This window comes from Strix uralensis, chromosome 2 (assembly GCF_047716275.1).
Source record: "Strix uralensis isolate ZFMK-TIS-50842 chromosome 2, bStrUra1, whole genome shotgun sequence".
Classification (NCBI taxonomy): Eukaryota; Metazoa; Chordata; class Aves; order Strigiformes; family Strigidae; genus Strix; species Strix uralensis.
In genome coordinates, this window is record NC_133973.1 from 40,664,060 (window position 1) to 40,679,294 (window position 15,235).

Here is a 15,235-nt window from a genome sequence, read left to right on the forward strand (position 1 = left end):
TTGATGCAGTATTTCTTTTGAAGCCTGTGTAAATATTTTTTTAATGATGGATTGTTGTGGCACTGCATCAGATATCTATTAAAAGTTAGTACTTCTACTGGTTGACATTCATGCTGATGAAATGCCTGCTTAAATACATCATTTAATATAAATTTTGAAAAATCAACTGTGGCATACAATATGGCCTTTATTGTTTATCTATTTTATGGAGTCCAGAATGCATTGTGAAAAAATGAGTAACTACATAATGCTAATAAGTATTTCTTTGTGAATTTTTAAAGCTATTATGCTGCCATACATATAGTCAGCCAGGGAAATCCCATGTAAATAAAATAGCCCTACAAATTAGCTGTTGTCTTCCACTCTTAATTAAGTTAGACTGTCTGAATATCTAGTAGTCGAGATGCAGATATATAAAATCCAACTATTAAGTATATAATGATGTAATTAGGGCATTCGCATTGGCCACACTATCACACTCTGGAATTTATGGCCATAGGTGTCATTATTAGTAAATGCTACATTTTCTGTAGGTCTGGTGATTTTTAGGTTAGCTAAAACCATTTTTTTTCCAGGAAGCCTCTGAGCCATGATTTTAGTGTATAATAAAGCTCATCACAGATGCTTTTGTCTGATTTTGAAAGAAAAAAACAACAAACCACTAAATGCAATTAACAGTTCGGTCTTCTTATGAACCTTTAGGACAAAAAAATGTAACATGTTTCTTTTTTTTCAGTAATAAATAGCTAATTTTTCATCTCAGTTGAGCAGTGCTGTTCCATCTCATTTTTTTTGATCTGATCTTAGCGACTCTGCTGCAGGGTTTTAGTTTTGTTGCCCAGAAGTGCCCAATATAAAGTTTGAAGATACAAGGCAGTATCGATTCTGTACACACCTGACTTAATTCAGCTGTGTATCACACTTAAATTGCACATGCAGAATAACAGTATCACAGAATGGTTGAGGTTGGACAGGACCTCTGGAGGTCATCTGGTCCAACTCCTTGCTCAAGCAGGGCCACCTAGAGCCAGTTGTCCAGGACCATGTCCAAGCGGCTTTTGAATACCTTCAAGTATGAAGACTCCACAACCTCTCTGGGCAACCTGTCCAGTGCTCGGTCACCCTCACAGAGAAGTATTTCCTAATGTTCAGAAAGAACCTCCTGTGTTTCACTTTGTGCCTGTTGCCTCTTTTTCTGTATGCACACATAGACATGATCAGTTGGAAGCTGTTACATGCATTGATTAAATTTGTGCTTTTTTTGAGTGAACACAACCATTTGGTGCAGCTTCCATAGAAGCCATGACTATGGTTGTATTTAGTTTTAATGATGTGTGTTTTTTTTTTTTTTGTTTTTTTTTTTTTTTTATCTTGTAGGGTAAGTCTTACCCCTTTAAAGGTCCATTCCCTCCTATGTGGAATCCTTTGGCCTACCTGGACTACAACAACCTATGGAGGACCATGGATGAAATGGGAAAGGAGGTATGGCATGAGGAATTGCAGCTGACCATCTCAGCTTAGCTTTGTCCCCTTGAGAGGCAGAGTGAAGATGGAACTAGGATGCAGATAGGCAAAGCTGCTCTAGCTTGAACAAACCTGGTGCTGGCAGGAGCAGCATCATGCCATGCGTTTTGGTATGCACTGATGGTCAGAGCATGTGTATAAGTGACATCCTGGCAAGCTCTTCTGAAGGCCATGCTGTTGAGACTGTCTGCAGTCATACCTTCATTTTTCTGGATATATGAACATTAAGGTTTACGCATGTGATTTTTAACGCTTTGCCTGACAGTTGGGTAAATTATATTTTAAGAGGCTGGTAGACCTCAAAGGTATGCCTTTCTCCACCCTCAAATTCAAATTGTCCATTTTAGTTTGTTACCAGTAGTGTGTGTTTTCCATTGCCTAAGCTACAAGACTTTGCGAGGAGGTTGCTGTTACTTGCATAGATGAATGGGAGAGATACAGAATAGCTCGGAGACATTCCCCATCACTGTACTTTCCCTTTCTAGGCAGAGTTATTAACTCTAAAATTATTTTCCATTCTTCAATCTAAAAAAAAAAATTAAAAATTAAAACAAGCAAACAAACAACAAAAAACCTAAAAGCATCCTCTGTTAAGTTCACTGTATTATCTGCTAGGAATTTGCAGGCTGAATTACCACGTAAAGATGAGATTGTCTGTGTGTGTTGTCTCTTTCTCATGCCACTCATTCATTTGCTGATGACTGCTTTTTTATGTCTCCTTAGATTCCCAATGAAGCCCCATGGAAGGCTCCACATGCAGAAGAGTGGGACAAAATGACAATGCAAGATTTCATAGATAAAATTTGTTGGACAAAGTAAGAAACTCTTGGATACGAAATATAATGACTTAAATTTATATACCTTAGAGCTCAAAATAAGGTTACTGCTTTGCAAACAGATATAACTACCACTAGAATACAGCTTTTTTAAAGAAATGGGGTGAGAAAATCTTGTAATAATGGACCACAACACCTGTCAGCACACATAGTAGATTCTATTTCCATAACTTCTTAGACTAAAATAAAGATGAAAGGAAAATGCATTTGGGGAGTGTTACTTCTGAAGAGATGGGTACTACCTTCATCTGTTATGTGCACTTTCCCTGTCTTTACTGTGTGTTTAATCTTTAAGAGAAAAATGCACTGGCTACAGCAATTTTTTGACTCAAACTTTTGATGGGAAAATGCACATTTATTCTGTGCTGGACCAGCTGATTTTACCAAAGTGCTGTAAAAATAACATTTGTTTTGAAATAGCACTAAATCACTTTTAACACCCATCATTCTATTGTTTAACTGCTGTACTATATACCACCCTGGGAAACTGAAAATGCTTCCTGTTTTTATGTATGCATCAAAGCAATTTTTCTTTACTTGCCATTCAACAACAGTTTGATTGGTTTTCTTTGCACTGAAGAAAAAACAAAAAACATAATTCTGCCTTGCTGTAAGACAGGTTGATTTCTAGAGCAACTTCTTTAGAATTCCTAAGCACCAACACGCGGCTGCTGCGAGCCTGCACAAGCTTGGTGCAGGAGCCTGCTAGCACACACTCAAGCTGACATTGTTGTCAACAGGGGCATTTTTACAGCTTCAGCCAGCCTCTAGAGAGCAACATAATCATTGTTAACGGATAGTAGGCTCTTGTCCAAAAACTTCTATGCACAAAAGCATATGGAAAGCCTTTCTCGCTTGTGTCACTGTCCGTACTCAGTAAAACCAAATAGCAATGTATGCTGGCAGTTCTGCTGGCCATCTGAACCTCTGATTCAGTAAGGAACTATACAAGTTAGCAAAACACTATGCATCAGTAGTCATTCAATATCCAATAGCTCATGTGACTACAGTCATATTTTTTCAAACTCTGATGGAATAAGACTTGACATTTTACCTGAATATTGGCATAACTGTCAGCCTCCCTTAATTCCAAGATGCTTTTCAGATTTTATATGTGCATCTCAGCTTGATTTGCCCAGTTTGTTCAAGATTTAGGTAACATGCCGAAGAAACTTCCCACCCTGGAAGGTAATGATCCAGAAGGATAATCTTCTACTGTTTTCTCTCATCTAACAGATTCTACAAATTTGCTTTTGGCTAGAGTTGCATGCTGGAAATACCCCGAGTGCTCTTGGTTGAAATCATACTGCCATTTCTAGGTGAAACGCTAGGAGAAACTGGGGAACTGAAATGCTGAAAAGAAATGGGAGAAGGCAGCAGAAACTAGGAGAATTTAACCACCGTCTAATAGCTTCTACTTATGAAATATTAATAAATGCATATACTAATTGCCCCATTAGAAAAAATATCTTTCAGAGTTAATAATATTTTACAGTATGTGTTTATACAGAGAAAAATTGATAAATATTTTCTGTATGATTTTTGGCTGTCAAGAATGAAGCCAGAATGCACCCATATTTCAGAAAATGGATCAACTTTTTACTTCAGCGGGACTTTGCATTTTTAGAAAGGACAGCAGATGCCTTTTTTTCTGTGTAGATCTACAGCTGTTTGAAATAATATGTTTGAGTTATGCTTTTCACTTTTTTCTTTTTTTCTTTTTTTTTAAATTCAAAGACTGAAAAAAGAAAGAAGCAACTAAAAGTGGATTGTCTACTGACTTTGGAAGTTATTGATTGCCTAATGCCTGGCATATGTAATACCTATAGAATCTCAGTCCCTGTCAATCACAATGCAGTTAAGCTGAGCATCTCCTGTCCATGTCCCTTTAAACTCCTTCTCAGAGTGAGGGCAGAGGAAGTATTTACTTCTAACACGAGGAATGTTTCCCTGAGCCTTAGTTAACTCTTGTCTTAGCGCACCCCAAAATTTTATACAAGTTTATACAGTAATTTTCAGTACAGCTGTTATGAAAGCACCAAGTGGAGGACATAAAGCAGTGATCCTTTTTCAGCACAGGCCACTTTTCTACTTCTGTGTTCATAACCACTGGTTACCCGACCACTGTTTAAAATACTGAGTTGAGCAACCAAAAATACCCTTTCCCTTTTCTTGCCAGACTTTTGCATGAATGTGTATATGCTGTCTCTTCACTTACGGCTTCCTACTTACATTTCTTTCCTTATTGTGTTCCAGCTGCAGCACCCTCCCTGAGCACAGCAGAGGAGTGGGCAGTGAAGGGATGCTCATTAATCCAGCAAGCTTAGATAATTAGCTTAGAGAAGATCCCTAGCTTTTCTGACAAGTGTTGAATAATCTCTATGCCTGTGTGCTTGAGGGACACGTTCAGCAGGTGCAAACAGAGCTGCAGAGCTTGTATGTAACCCAGGAATTGTGGAAGGATATGGTGGTTTTGGAGTCCAGTGAAGCAGGAGGGCTTGCTTCCCTAATCCTGAGTCTAGGATGACAAGCTAACTTTACATTAGTAGCATAAAGTGACATAAGCTTTCACGGGCTCTTGTGTCTCCTGGAGCCCCAATTTGGCTGGAATACAGCAGTGCTTGATTAACACTTTTTTGTGAGGTTACTTGGAAAATGTTGCATAAAAGGAATTGATAGTTTTCTACTTCAACTGAAATTAAGGAATTAAGTGAATTAAGTGAAAGATGAGGTTACCAAAGACAGTCTCTCCCCTACTAAAGAACAGTCTTGTCACCCTTCCTCAGTTTTTAAATTAACTCACTTTCTTGTCTTTGTTGCAGTGCTGCCAAGAGTTTTGCAACTCTGTTTGTGAATGTGGATGTCACTTCTGAACCCCATGAGGTTTCTGCCCTTTGGTTTTTGTGGTATGTGAAGCAGTGTGGAGGGACAACAAGGATATTCTCAACGACCAACGGAGGACAGGTACTGTCAGCCATCACCTTCTGCAGCTTGTGACAGGCCCTGTTTTAACTTTCCCCCTGTACTCTGCACTGGTGAAGCCACACCTTGAGTATTGTGTCCAGTTTTGGGCACCTCAATACGAGAGGGATATCGAGGTGCTGGAGCGAGTGCAGAGGAGGGCAACGAAGCTGGTGAAGGGCCTGGAGAACAAATCCTATGAGGAGAGATTGAGGGAGCTGGGACTGTTCAGTTTGAGGAAGAGAAGGCTGAGGGGACACCTCATCACTCTCTACAACTACCTGAAAGGACATTGTAGAGAGGTTGGTGCTGGTCTCTTCTCACAGGTGATTAGTGACAGAACAAGGGGGAACAGCTTTAAACTGTAACAGGGGAGCTTCAGACTGGACATTAGGAAAAAAATTTTCACAGAAAGAGTGGTCAGACAGTGGAATAGGCTGCCAAGGGAGGTGGTGGAGTCACCATCCCTGGATGTGTTTAAGAGTCGTTTAGATGAGATGCTGGGGGATATGGTGTAGGGGAGAACTTTGTAGAGTAGGGCTGGTGGTTGGACTCGATGATCCCAAGGGTCTTTTCCAACCTGAATGATTCTATGAACTTCATCCATTTGCTTGTTTATTTTAATTCAGAGGATCAACTGAGACATCCATGACTTGGAGCCAGTAGCACATTGATATTTAGTTCTATTCATTTACACTTTAATCTGGATCTTGCAAAACTAGTGTTGAAAGCGATTCCTGTGCTGAAGGCATTGGCCCAGGGATCAATAGATTTGTATCTGTTCCTGACTCTGACTTCCTTTTGGGCTCTGGTTAGAACATGTACTTTGCTTATCCATGTTGAAAAAAGAAAGTTTAACTTGTGCTTATTTCTGTCGTGAGTCTGAAGCAAGCCTTACCACTTCAGAAGCACTTAATGGAGATGGCAGCGCTAGCTGCACAAGTGTGTAGAGCAGTCCAAACTAACTCTGAAAATGTAGCCCAGAGCTGGATTCCTAAAGGTGCAAGATTCCAAGGATTAAAACTGTTAAGATTTTAAAATCGGCCTGAAGAAAATTAACACCCCTGCTTAAATATGATATTTCTCTGAAATGTTTGAAATCTGGTATGTTAGTGCTGCTTCTGCATTTCAAGAAAGTTAAGGCTCTGTTAATGGTCTTTTACTTCAGAAATGCAAATTTTACTAATTGTATTAGAAATAATTATATTTTTAGAAATGCAAATTATTTAATCATAAATAAATACCTAAAAATACAAATACATTAAAACATGTTAAAATGCATAAGTATGCATAGATAAGCAATAATTATAGATAATTTAACTGTAAATACATTGAGTATTATTTGAATTCTGTATTATGCTAGAGGTGATTTGCGTTTAAGTTAGGTTAGATTCTATACTGCAGGAGACATCTTTGGTGTGAGCTATGTGACTTCTTACACTTTGTTATTTATTATGAGGATCAGGGTTCCTACTTCTGATACACAGACCTCTGCAGGGGTAAGAGTGAACTCAGAGAAAGGTTTAAAAGTTTAAGTGCTTTTCAGAAGTCTTGCTGATTCACATAGGTCTGGGGAATCCATTTGGAGACCACATGAGAAGGGATTTTCTGATGAGGTTACTGATACTTATAGTTTTGGCTGGTGGCCAAATATGGGAAGTATTTGAGGAGCTCACTGGAAGAGAAAGTAGCGTGGATACATTTTCCATGGGAGACTGCCAAACTTCCCAAAAATGTTTTGATAACACCAGAAGAATGCAGTTTGTTTTGAATGCCAAGCAAAATGTTTGTCACTATACACACTTCACGAGCACCGCTCTGCTGAATCTGCTTTGCTGAGTTATTGTTTTCTGTGTTTCAGGAGAGGAAGTTTGTTGGGGGCTCTGGCCAGATCAGTGAGAAAATAATGGAGCGCCTGGGAGGCCGTGTGAAGCTGAGGAAGCCAGTCATCCGCATCGACCAGTCGGGTGAAAGTGTCGTAGTGGAAACCTTAGATCATGAATTATATGAGGTAATGAAACCTCTAACATTTAAGTAACCGTTTGTGCTGGGATGGCTAGAAGGCTAGCTTTTCCTTTTTGATTTCTCCAAAATCCTGTACAAAAATGTAGTAGAGATTTAAGTGACTATGACAGAAGGTCACACTTTCTGATTGTCTCGAAGTAATAGCAATGATAGAGCTTTAAAGGGATGCCTGAAAAGCAAAGTGTATATTCAGACTCTTCCTTTGCTAGCATCTCTTCTTTGTGTTCAGTTACTTTCTGAATTAAAGGATAATTGTAAGGTGAACACAAAAATGTATCTTAGTAATAAACTTTCTGGGAAGAACATTGCAGGTTTTGTTTCCAAGTTGTAACAGAGGAGTCCAGATGGAAGGGAGACCAATGGACTCTTATAACACAGTGGGTTTTTTTAAGCACTGGGGAAAGAGCAGCTGCCCATCATTCGAGCAGATGGCTGTTTATATAATGCTTGTTTGTTGTTTAACAAGCAGGATTTTGTGAGGGTTCAGTTTTGCAATTGTTATGCTAAATGCCAACATTGCTTCAGAAGACACACCCTGGAGCCTCCCCAGATGCCTGCCAAGATCATTAGAGCAATATACTTAGGATGAAGTAGTGGAGAATGTATTTGGCTTATGTATAATTTCTTTTCCAGGGCAAATATGTGATCAGTGCCATTCCCCCAGCTCTTGGTTTGAAGATTCATTTCAACCCACCTTTGCCCCCAATGAGAAACCAGCTCATCAACCGTATCCCCATGGGCTCAGTCATCAAGTGCATTGTGTACTATACGGAAACTTTCTGGAGGAAGAAGGGTATTACGTTTTAATTGAAAGGAAAAATAGTGACAGAGAGAGGGAAGAGGGACTCAAGGCAACACAACACTACGCTACACTACACTGCCTTGCAGATCGGCAAGGAAGCTGTGTGCTAATCTTTGTCGCTTGTTGGGGGTCACTTTACTTGGTTTTTTTTGTTCTCTTTCCCTTTGTTTTCATGTCTTCCTGTATGGAATCAGAGCATCAGGGGATTATAGAGATTGGGAGGGACCTCTGGATGTCATCTAGTCCCATGCCTTGTTCAAAGCAGGGTGAATATAGATCAGGTTGTTTAGGGCTTTTTACAAGTCAAGTTCTGAGTATTTCACAACTTCTTGGAAGCTCATTCCTGTGTTTGGATACAAAGATCCTAAATTCTTTTCTACCTTGTGCTTAACAGGGTATTGTGGTACCATGATCATTGAAGATGAGGATGCTGCAATTGGTTTAACACTTGACGATACTAAGCCTGATGGCAGCTTTCCTGCCATAATAGGGTAAGGGACAAAGAAAATGTATAGTTAATGCCTTTTTATTTTGTTGTAGAGGCAACAATTGAAATGGAAAACCTGCTACTTTTGAAGGGAAATACTTTTAAAAAGTTGAAGGATTGAGTTTCTTGGTGTGTGGTGAACATGTTCTATGATTTTTTCCTTTCAAAAAAGTTCTCTCTATGATATAACTGCCAATTTAAAGAAAAAGAAATTCTGTTTTTCTTCTTTTTCTCACAGTCATCTTTTGCCTTTTTGTGTGGCAAAGTACAAAATTGGTGAAGAGGAAAGGAAGGAGAAGAAAAAGGGGGTGATAGCAGAAATGTAGTTTTCTCCAAATATTTTTCCTCACCCAAATCTTCCAGTTCTTTAAATGAAAATTTGTTTTTTACAATTATATTTTGTTTTGTTCTGTTTTTTTAAACAGCCAGAGAGTATGATCAGTCTTAGAAAGTTTATTAAACAATAATTTCTGGTTCAATCCCAGGCTTCACCTCTTGTTGCTATATGCCTACACCCACTGCTGTATAAAATTAAGGTCACTGGGAAACAGTTCATACAAACAAATATTCTAACCTGAATTTTAGAGTGGTTCCTTCCATAGTGAGTCCTGCAACAACAGACAGAGAATCTAACATTATGTAGAGAGATGAAATGGATATTTTAGATAGAGATCCAAAAGCTAATACTATGAATCACAGCATCCCATCATAAGGTACTGACATTTTAAATAACACAGGAAATGTAGTAACATAATGGAAGTAAATTGTTTGTGGTCTTCCTACAGCTTCATTCTTGCTCGGAAGTGTAGAAGACTGACAGGTCTCACAAAAGAAGAAAGGTAAGTACAAACAATGGAGATCTGCATGGAACCTGAGTCAAAACTTTGTTATAATGACCAGAGCAGGAAAAATATGCTCCAATTTGAAGGAAGTTGTCTGTAACCTTGTGACAGTAGGAAGATATGTCACTTTAAGGAAGAAGATACCTTAATGGTTTTTGGATGAAGGCCCCATAGAATTCCCACAAACTAGCAGCAAATGTGGTAGCTAGCCCTTGCCCTTTGGAAACTCTCTGGTCCTGGTTTGCATTTTCCAGCAGGGCTGCTCTTCTTATGTGACTCTAGCAAAAGACCTGCTCTAAGCTGCTGAATATGAAAGTAGTAGGGATGTTCTGCTTCCCTCACTGGAAAGGGTCCAGGGCCAGCCTCATATTCCGCCACCCCTGCCCCCGCTACCTCTCTGGCTTTCCTGCAAGTGCACTGAGCTCTTTGAAAGCTTATCACAAGGGACAGGTTTGGCCACTGTGCTTGATTTTTTTTCTAATGACCCTGGAGGGTCCTTTCAGTTTCTGTAACTCAGTGCAACCTTGAGGCTGCTGTAGCTGCTATGAACGAGACCTCAGCATCATGAAGGGGTCAAAAAGCTGCCTCCAGGTCTTCACTCTCAGTTCTGGGGAAAAAAATGCCCTTCAGGGACAGATGAAGGTTTCTTTTACTGTCTTCTTGAAACAAATCTCAGCATACTTTGGTTTATTACTAAATCAGAATTTACAAAGTAATGAGTTTTTTCCATCACACTGATTCACAGTATCTGATCAAATTAAAGCTACAAATAGAGACTGTGAATATGAGGAGAGGCTTATTTTGACATGGAGAAAATACATTTGTTTTTAAGGCATGACACAAGGAATACTGTGTCCCAAGTAAACATTTTTACAGTAATAGCTAGTCTAACTAGAGAAGATGTAGTGATCTCAGATTAGCTTTGCAGGTAGTCTAGCAGTCTGTGGATAATGGGTCTAAATGGGGCTGTTAGTGTCCCGGTCTTTTCCAATGACAGTCTGGTACCACAGAGCACTTTTAATTTTGGCAGGAATGGACAAGGCAGCCTTTTTCTCAGCACTCAGGCTTTGAGATAGAGTCCCAGCAGGTGACTGACGATAAAAGTAGTGTAGGTATTCCAAAATGCAGTGTGCCCAGCATTTTAAGCCATCATGAAATGGTGTCTTAAACCATGTGTCAATACACTAGATACAACTGAGCATTTGCAGTATTTGAGAACTTCTCTCACTGTGAAATGAAGGGCTTCCTAGTTGTTTGCGAGATACCATGAAGGACAGGTTGCTTTCCCCTGGGTGTTAAAAGCATAAGCACAATTATCTGACTCTGCTGCTGCCTACAGCCAAGTTTTAAACAAAAGGATTTTGAACTCTTATCTTCTGAGGAATAAACCTTAGACTAGGAAGGACTTTGCTTTGATAAAGAATGGTTATGAAATATGCTTGAGTTGGTACCTGATAGATGTACCCTGGTGCAGGGGTACCTCTGTGGCTCTTGCAGCCCTGGCCACAGCCAGCCAAGGCAGGAACCTGCTGAGCTCTTCTGCATATGATCACAAGTATGAGCACAAGTCTCCTTCCGGTGGAAACTGGGGTCCAGGAGAAGACAGAGTGCAAACCCAGACCTTCTCCCAGTGTATATTCAGGGTGCAACCAGTTTGTGGTGTTTAGATGAGGGCTATGGTGTTTGCAGGGAGGGATCTCTCCTGAGGACAGGCTTCTTGTGACACCCTACAGAGGACTCATCTTGCTGAGATGCTCTGCTCACCTATCAACACAAGATGGGCTCTCCCTTTATCATGTTGATGACAGGGTAAGGTTTTTGGTAATCCTTGGATATGAAGAGTAGGATGTAGAGTCTGTGGCAGCTATCCTAAATCGTGGCTGGGAACAGTGGTTGTGGGAGGGAATGGAAACTATTTTACAGTCTGAGCCAGGCTGAAGGGAGTAAAACTCACTGCTGCCTTCCAGCTGGTCTTCCCAGGCCAGGTGCCAGTGAGTAATTACAGTGGTTAGGTTGTGCCCTACCTTTCATAGCTGTGCAGTGAAGATGATGGCATCACACATTGCCGTGGAATAAGATACCAGGGTAAAGAGCTCAGTGTCTGCATGTGCACTTCTTCCACATTGGGCATGGTGTAATTCTTAACAGGACACTGCCTAGGTAGCTCCAGGCATAACATCCCTCTTATTTAGTGCTGGTGGCAATTTCACAGCTGAGTCCAAAGCCAAGAAATAAGGATTTTACTCACTGCATATTCCATATGTTCCATGCAAGCATTAACCATAAATCTCTAAATAAGTATTTATTTAAACTGTTCTAGGACAAAAAGAGCAGATGTTTCAGAGAGACCAGCACGTCTGCAAGGATTGCTCTTATTAGGGGGAATGTCCTTGGTAATAGATTACTGTTGGTACAATTCAATCCTTTAGAAACTGCTTTTCTGTGTGTTTTTTTTCTGTCAAATAATACCTTACTATTGATGAATAATTATTCCTTCCGAGGTTGACATTTCTTAAAAGTCTGAACATGAGCCAGCAGTGTGCCCAGGTGGCCATGAAGTGTTAGGTTACTGGTTGGACTAGATGATCTTCAAGGTCCTTTCCAACCTAGATGATTCTGTGATTCTGTGATGCCCTTGACCTGAAGCTTAGTATTTTCTTTTGCACAGCTATCTTAAACTAACTTTATCTGTATTTGCAATGTACTTAGCAAACAACAGTGAACTTGTACCTTCTTGGAGCCCTGCAGTTTGCCATATATGAGAATCCCTACCAGCCTCTGGTATGACATTTCCAGGCTCCCTGAAGAATCTGCAAGTCACTTGTGGAAAAAGGGCAGGGCACAGGCAGATCTAGAGGGGTCCTTCTTATCCCTGTCATAGTGCTGGGAGGAGCCAGAAACAGATGGGTCCCAAGGTGGTAACTTGCTTTCCTGTGAAGCCCAGTGCTGTTACCGACCTGCCCTGAAAGCAGGAGCCAGCAGGCTTTTGTGAGAGGTGGTGGGCAGACCACAGCAGAGGCTTTGCTGGATCATGGCTTTATTCTGTTCAGACACTGGGTAGGTGCTGGTGGTCTGCAGGTCATGGTGGTCATCTCACTTAGGGAGAGACAGAGAGATGGAGGAAATGATTCCTTTTGTTACGGCTGTTACTGGATTCCCTGACTGCAGAGGGATGTTCATGTACAGATCCTGCAGCTCTCTGAGCCCTCCTGGCCAGTCACTGCATCACCATGCATTTCTATTTCTGGAGCAGGCTGTCCCTTGTCCTCTGCTCCAGGGGCACAAGGAAGGAGCTGCTTCCTCAAGATCTGGACAGGCTGGAGCGATGGACTAAGGCCAACTGTATGAGTTTCAATAAGGCCAAATGCCGGGTGCTGCACTTGGGTCACAACAACCCCCAGCAGCACTACAGGCTTGGGGAGGAGTGGCTGGAGAGCTGCCAGTCAGAGAGGGACCTGGGGGTGTTGATTGACAGCCGGCTGAACATGAGCCAGCAGTGTGCCCAGGTGGCCAAGAAAGCCAGTAGTATCCTGGCTTGTATCAGCAATAGCGTGGCCAGCAGGGACAGGGAAGTGATCTTACCCCTGTACTCGGCCCTGGTGAGGCCGCACCTCGATGACTGTGTTCAGTTTTGGGCCCCTCACTACAAAAAGGACATTGAATGACTCGAGCGTGTCCAGAGAAGGGCAATGAAGCTGGTGAAGGGTCTGGAGCACAGGTCTTATGAGGAGCGGCTGAGGGAACTGGGGTTGTTTAGTCTGGAGAAGAGGAGGCTGAGGGGAGACCTCGTTGCCCTCTACAACTACCTGAAAGGAGGTTGCAGAGAGCTGGGGATGAGCCTCTTTAACCAAGTAACAAGCGATAGGACAAGAGGTAATGGCCTCAAGTTGCGCCAGGGAAGGTTTAAACTGGATATTAGGAAGCATTTCTTTACAGAACGGGTTGTTAGGCGTTGGAATGGGCTGCCCAGGGAGGTGGTGGAGTCCCCATCCCTGGAGGTATTCAAGAGTAGGGTCAACATAGCACTGAGGGATATGGTGTAGTTGGGAACTGTCATTGTTAGGTTAATGGTTGGACTAGATATCTTCAAGGTCTTTTCCAACCTAGATGATTCTGTGACTTTGTGATTCCCCTCTGCTGCTGCTGGGCTTGATATGTGCCAGCAGCAGAATCACCCCAGGTCCACAAGTCTTCCTGAACTGTAGCAGCCTTCACTTTGCTGCTCAAGCCCCAACCTGCACAGGAGGACACCTTCTTCAAGGCCCTTCAGATCTTCCTGGTTTATTTTTTTGCTCGTCATCCACTTTTTATAGCATTCTTTGAGTTCAGCTGCTCATGGGTATAGCTGGACTCTTGTATAGCTGGGTTGGTTCCTACAGCAGTATAGATATAGTTTCCTTATATAGCTGCAAGTGTAGCCCAAACATTCACAGAGCTGGAACTACTGTATTTCTGTGCCCAGCATGGCTTTCTGTGAAGCACAACATTTGCTTCCAGAAGTAAACGTCTTTCCAGTGCGTGTTTGTTTTTCATAATTGTTAACTATTATTTAATCTTGATCTTCTTGTGTTTGGGAATTGGTGCAGTGTGGCTAACAGTAAACAGTAAGACCCAAAAGCTTGTAGGAACAAACTTAATTGCACTTGGAGTTTGCTACAGTATGAAGTATATTCATGGATTTATAGACTCATAAAGTAAAACAGGAGGAAATTTTATAGATACAGAAATAAAGTACTGATTTCCCTGAGAGTCTTAGGCTATCAGACCTGCATCTTTGTAGGAACAAACCATAAGTTAGGCTATATGCCAAGACAAAAAAGTGCAATGCCTTGGTACTTTCTTTTCCTGACAGCCTAGAGAACCTTTGGGTAATGTATGGATTTGGGCTGCTAGAGGTATCTTAAGGGAATATCTTGCATAACTGCTCATAAAACCAGCACTTATGCATCACAGGAGTTTGACTGAGTTATTCCTAGTGATCCAGAGGCTGACCAATTAGGATAGATTCCAAAAAGCTGGAACCTCAAGTTCCGGCAGTTATTAACACTTGTTCTCTTGAAACTAGGACATATTAGAGGTGGTTTATTTTCTCTTTCCTCACATTGAAGTCTTCTGTTGCTTTTCTCTTCCAGGAAGACGAGGCTGTGTGAACTCTATGCAAAGGTTCTGGGATTAGAGGAAGCTTTACATGTAAGCACAAAATCTAAACCACAGCACCTCTTGTCAGACTTGTTGAGCTGGGGAAGGGCAGAATGCAACCAGAATGCAGCAGTGCTCTGGCACAGCACTGGTTTTGGAAAAGGTACCTGCTACAGGAGCACTTGCTGGCCCCTGTAGAGGAGTGGGGAGAAGGTTATGGCAAGTCTTGGGTTGTGTTTGACAGTGAGGATGAGAAGGAGCTTATGAAATAGTTAAAAGGCAGATATGTTCTTGTCCAGCTTCATGGGTGGAATTCACAGTGCTTACCACCATACATCTCAACTGTTTTCAGATGTGACAGGCTTGCCTTTCCCTCTCAGTCTATGTTGAGCATAATGTTTCTTCGCTCTTACTAGTTGCTAAGATTCTCTGCAGCATGTATTGAGTTTTTTTGCCTTTCTCTTGCCTTTTCTTTCCTGTAATGATAAATAACTGATAGGATTTGTGTCATCTCACACTTAGTTTATATGATCAACGCCATTTATCCTTTAAGGGCAATTTTACACAAGTTAAATACTGTAGACCCCAGTCTTGAGATTACATCATCTTAATATGGTGA

The 15,235-nt window shown here is 41.2% G+C and overlaps 1 protein-coding gene across 1 annotated transcript in view; it reads left to right on the forward strand.

Moving 5' to 3' along the window:
• The window catches only part of LOC141939209 (amine oxidase [flavin-containing] B-like), a 57,718-nt gene that overhangs the window by 34,118 nt on the left and 8,365 nt on the right, over positions 1–15,235 (forward strand). The window contains exons 4-11 of the mRNA XM_074858491.1: positions 1,378–1,482; positions 2,248–2,339; positions 5,183–5,324; positions 7,183–7,332; positions 7,980–8,139; positions 8,543–8,639; positions 9,421–9,474; positions 14,610–14,667. Of these exons, the coding sequence (XP_074714592.1) occupies positions 1,378–1,482; positions 2,248–2,339; positions 5,183–5,324; positions 7,183–7,332; positions 7,980–8,139; positions 8,543–8,639; positions 9,421–9,474; positions 14,610–14,667 (858 nt within the window). The remainder of the gene's footprint in view (positions 1–1,377; positions 1,483–2,247; positions 2,340–5,182; positions 5,325–7,182; positions 7,333–7,979; positions 8,140–8,542; positions 8,640–9,420; positions 9,475–14,609; positions 14,668–15,235) is intronic.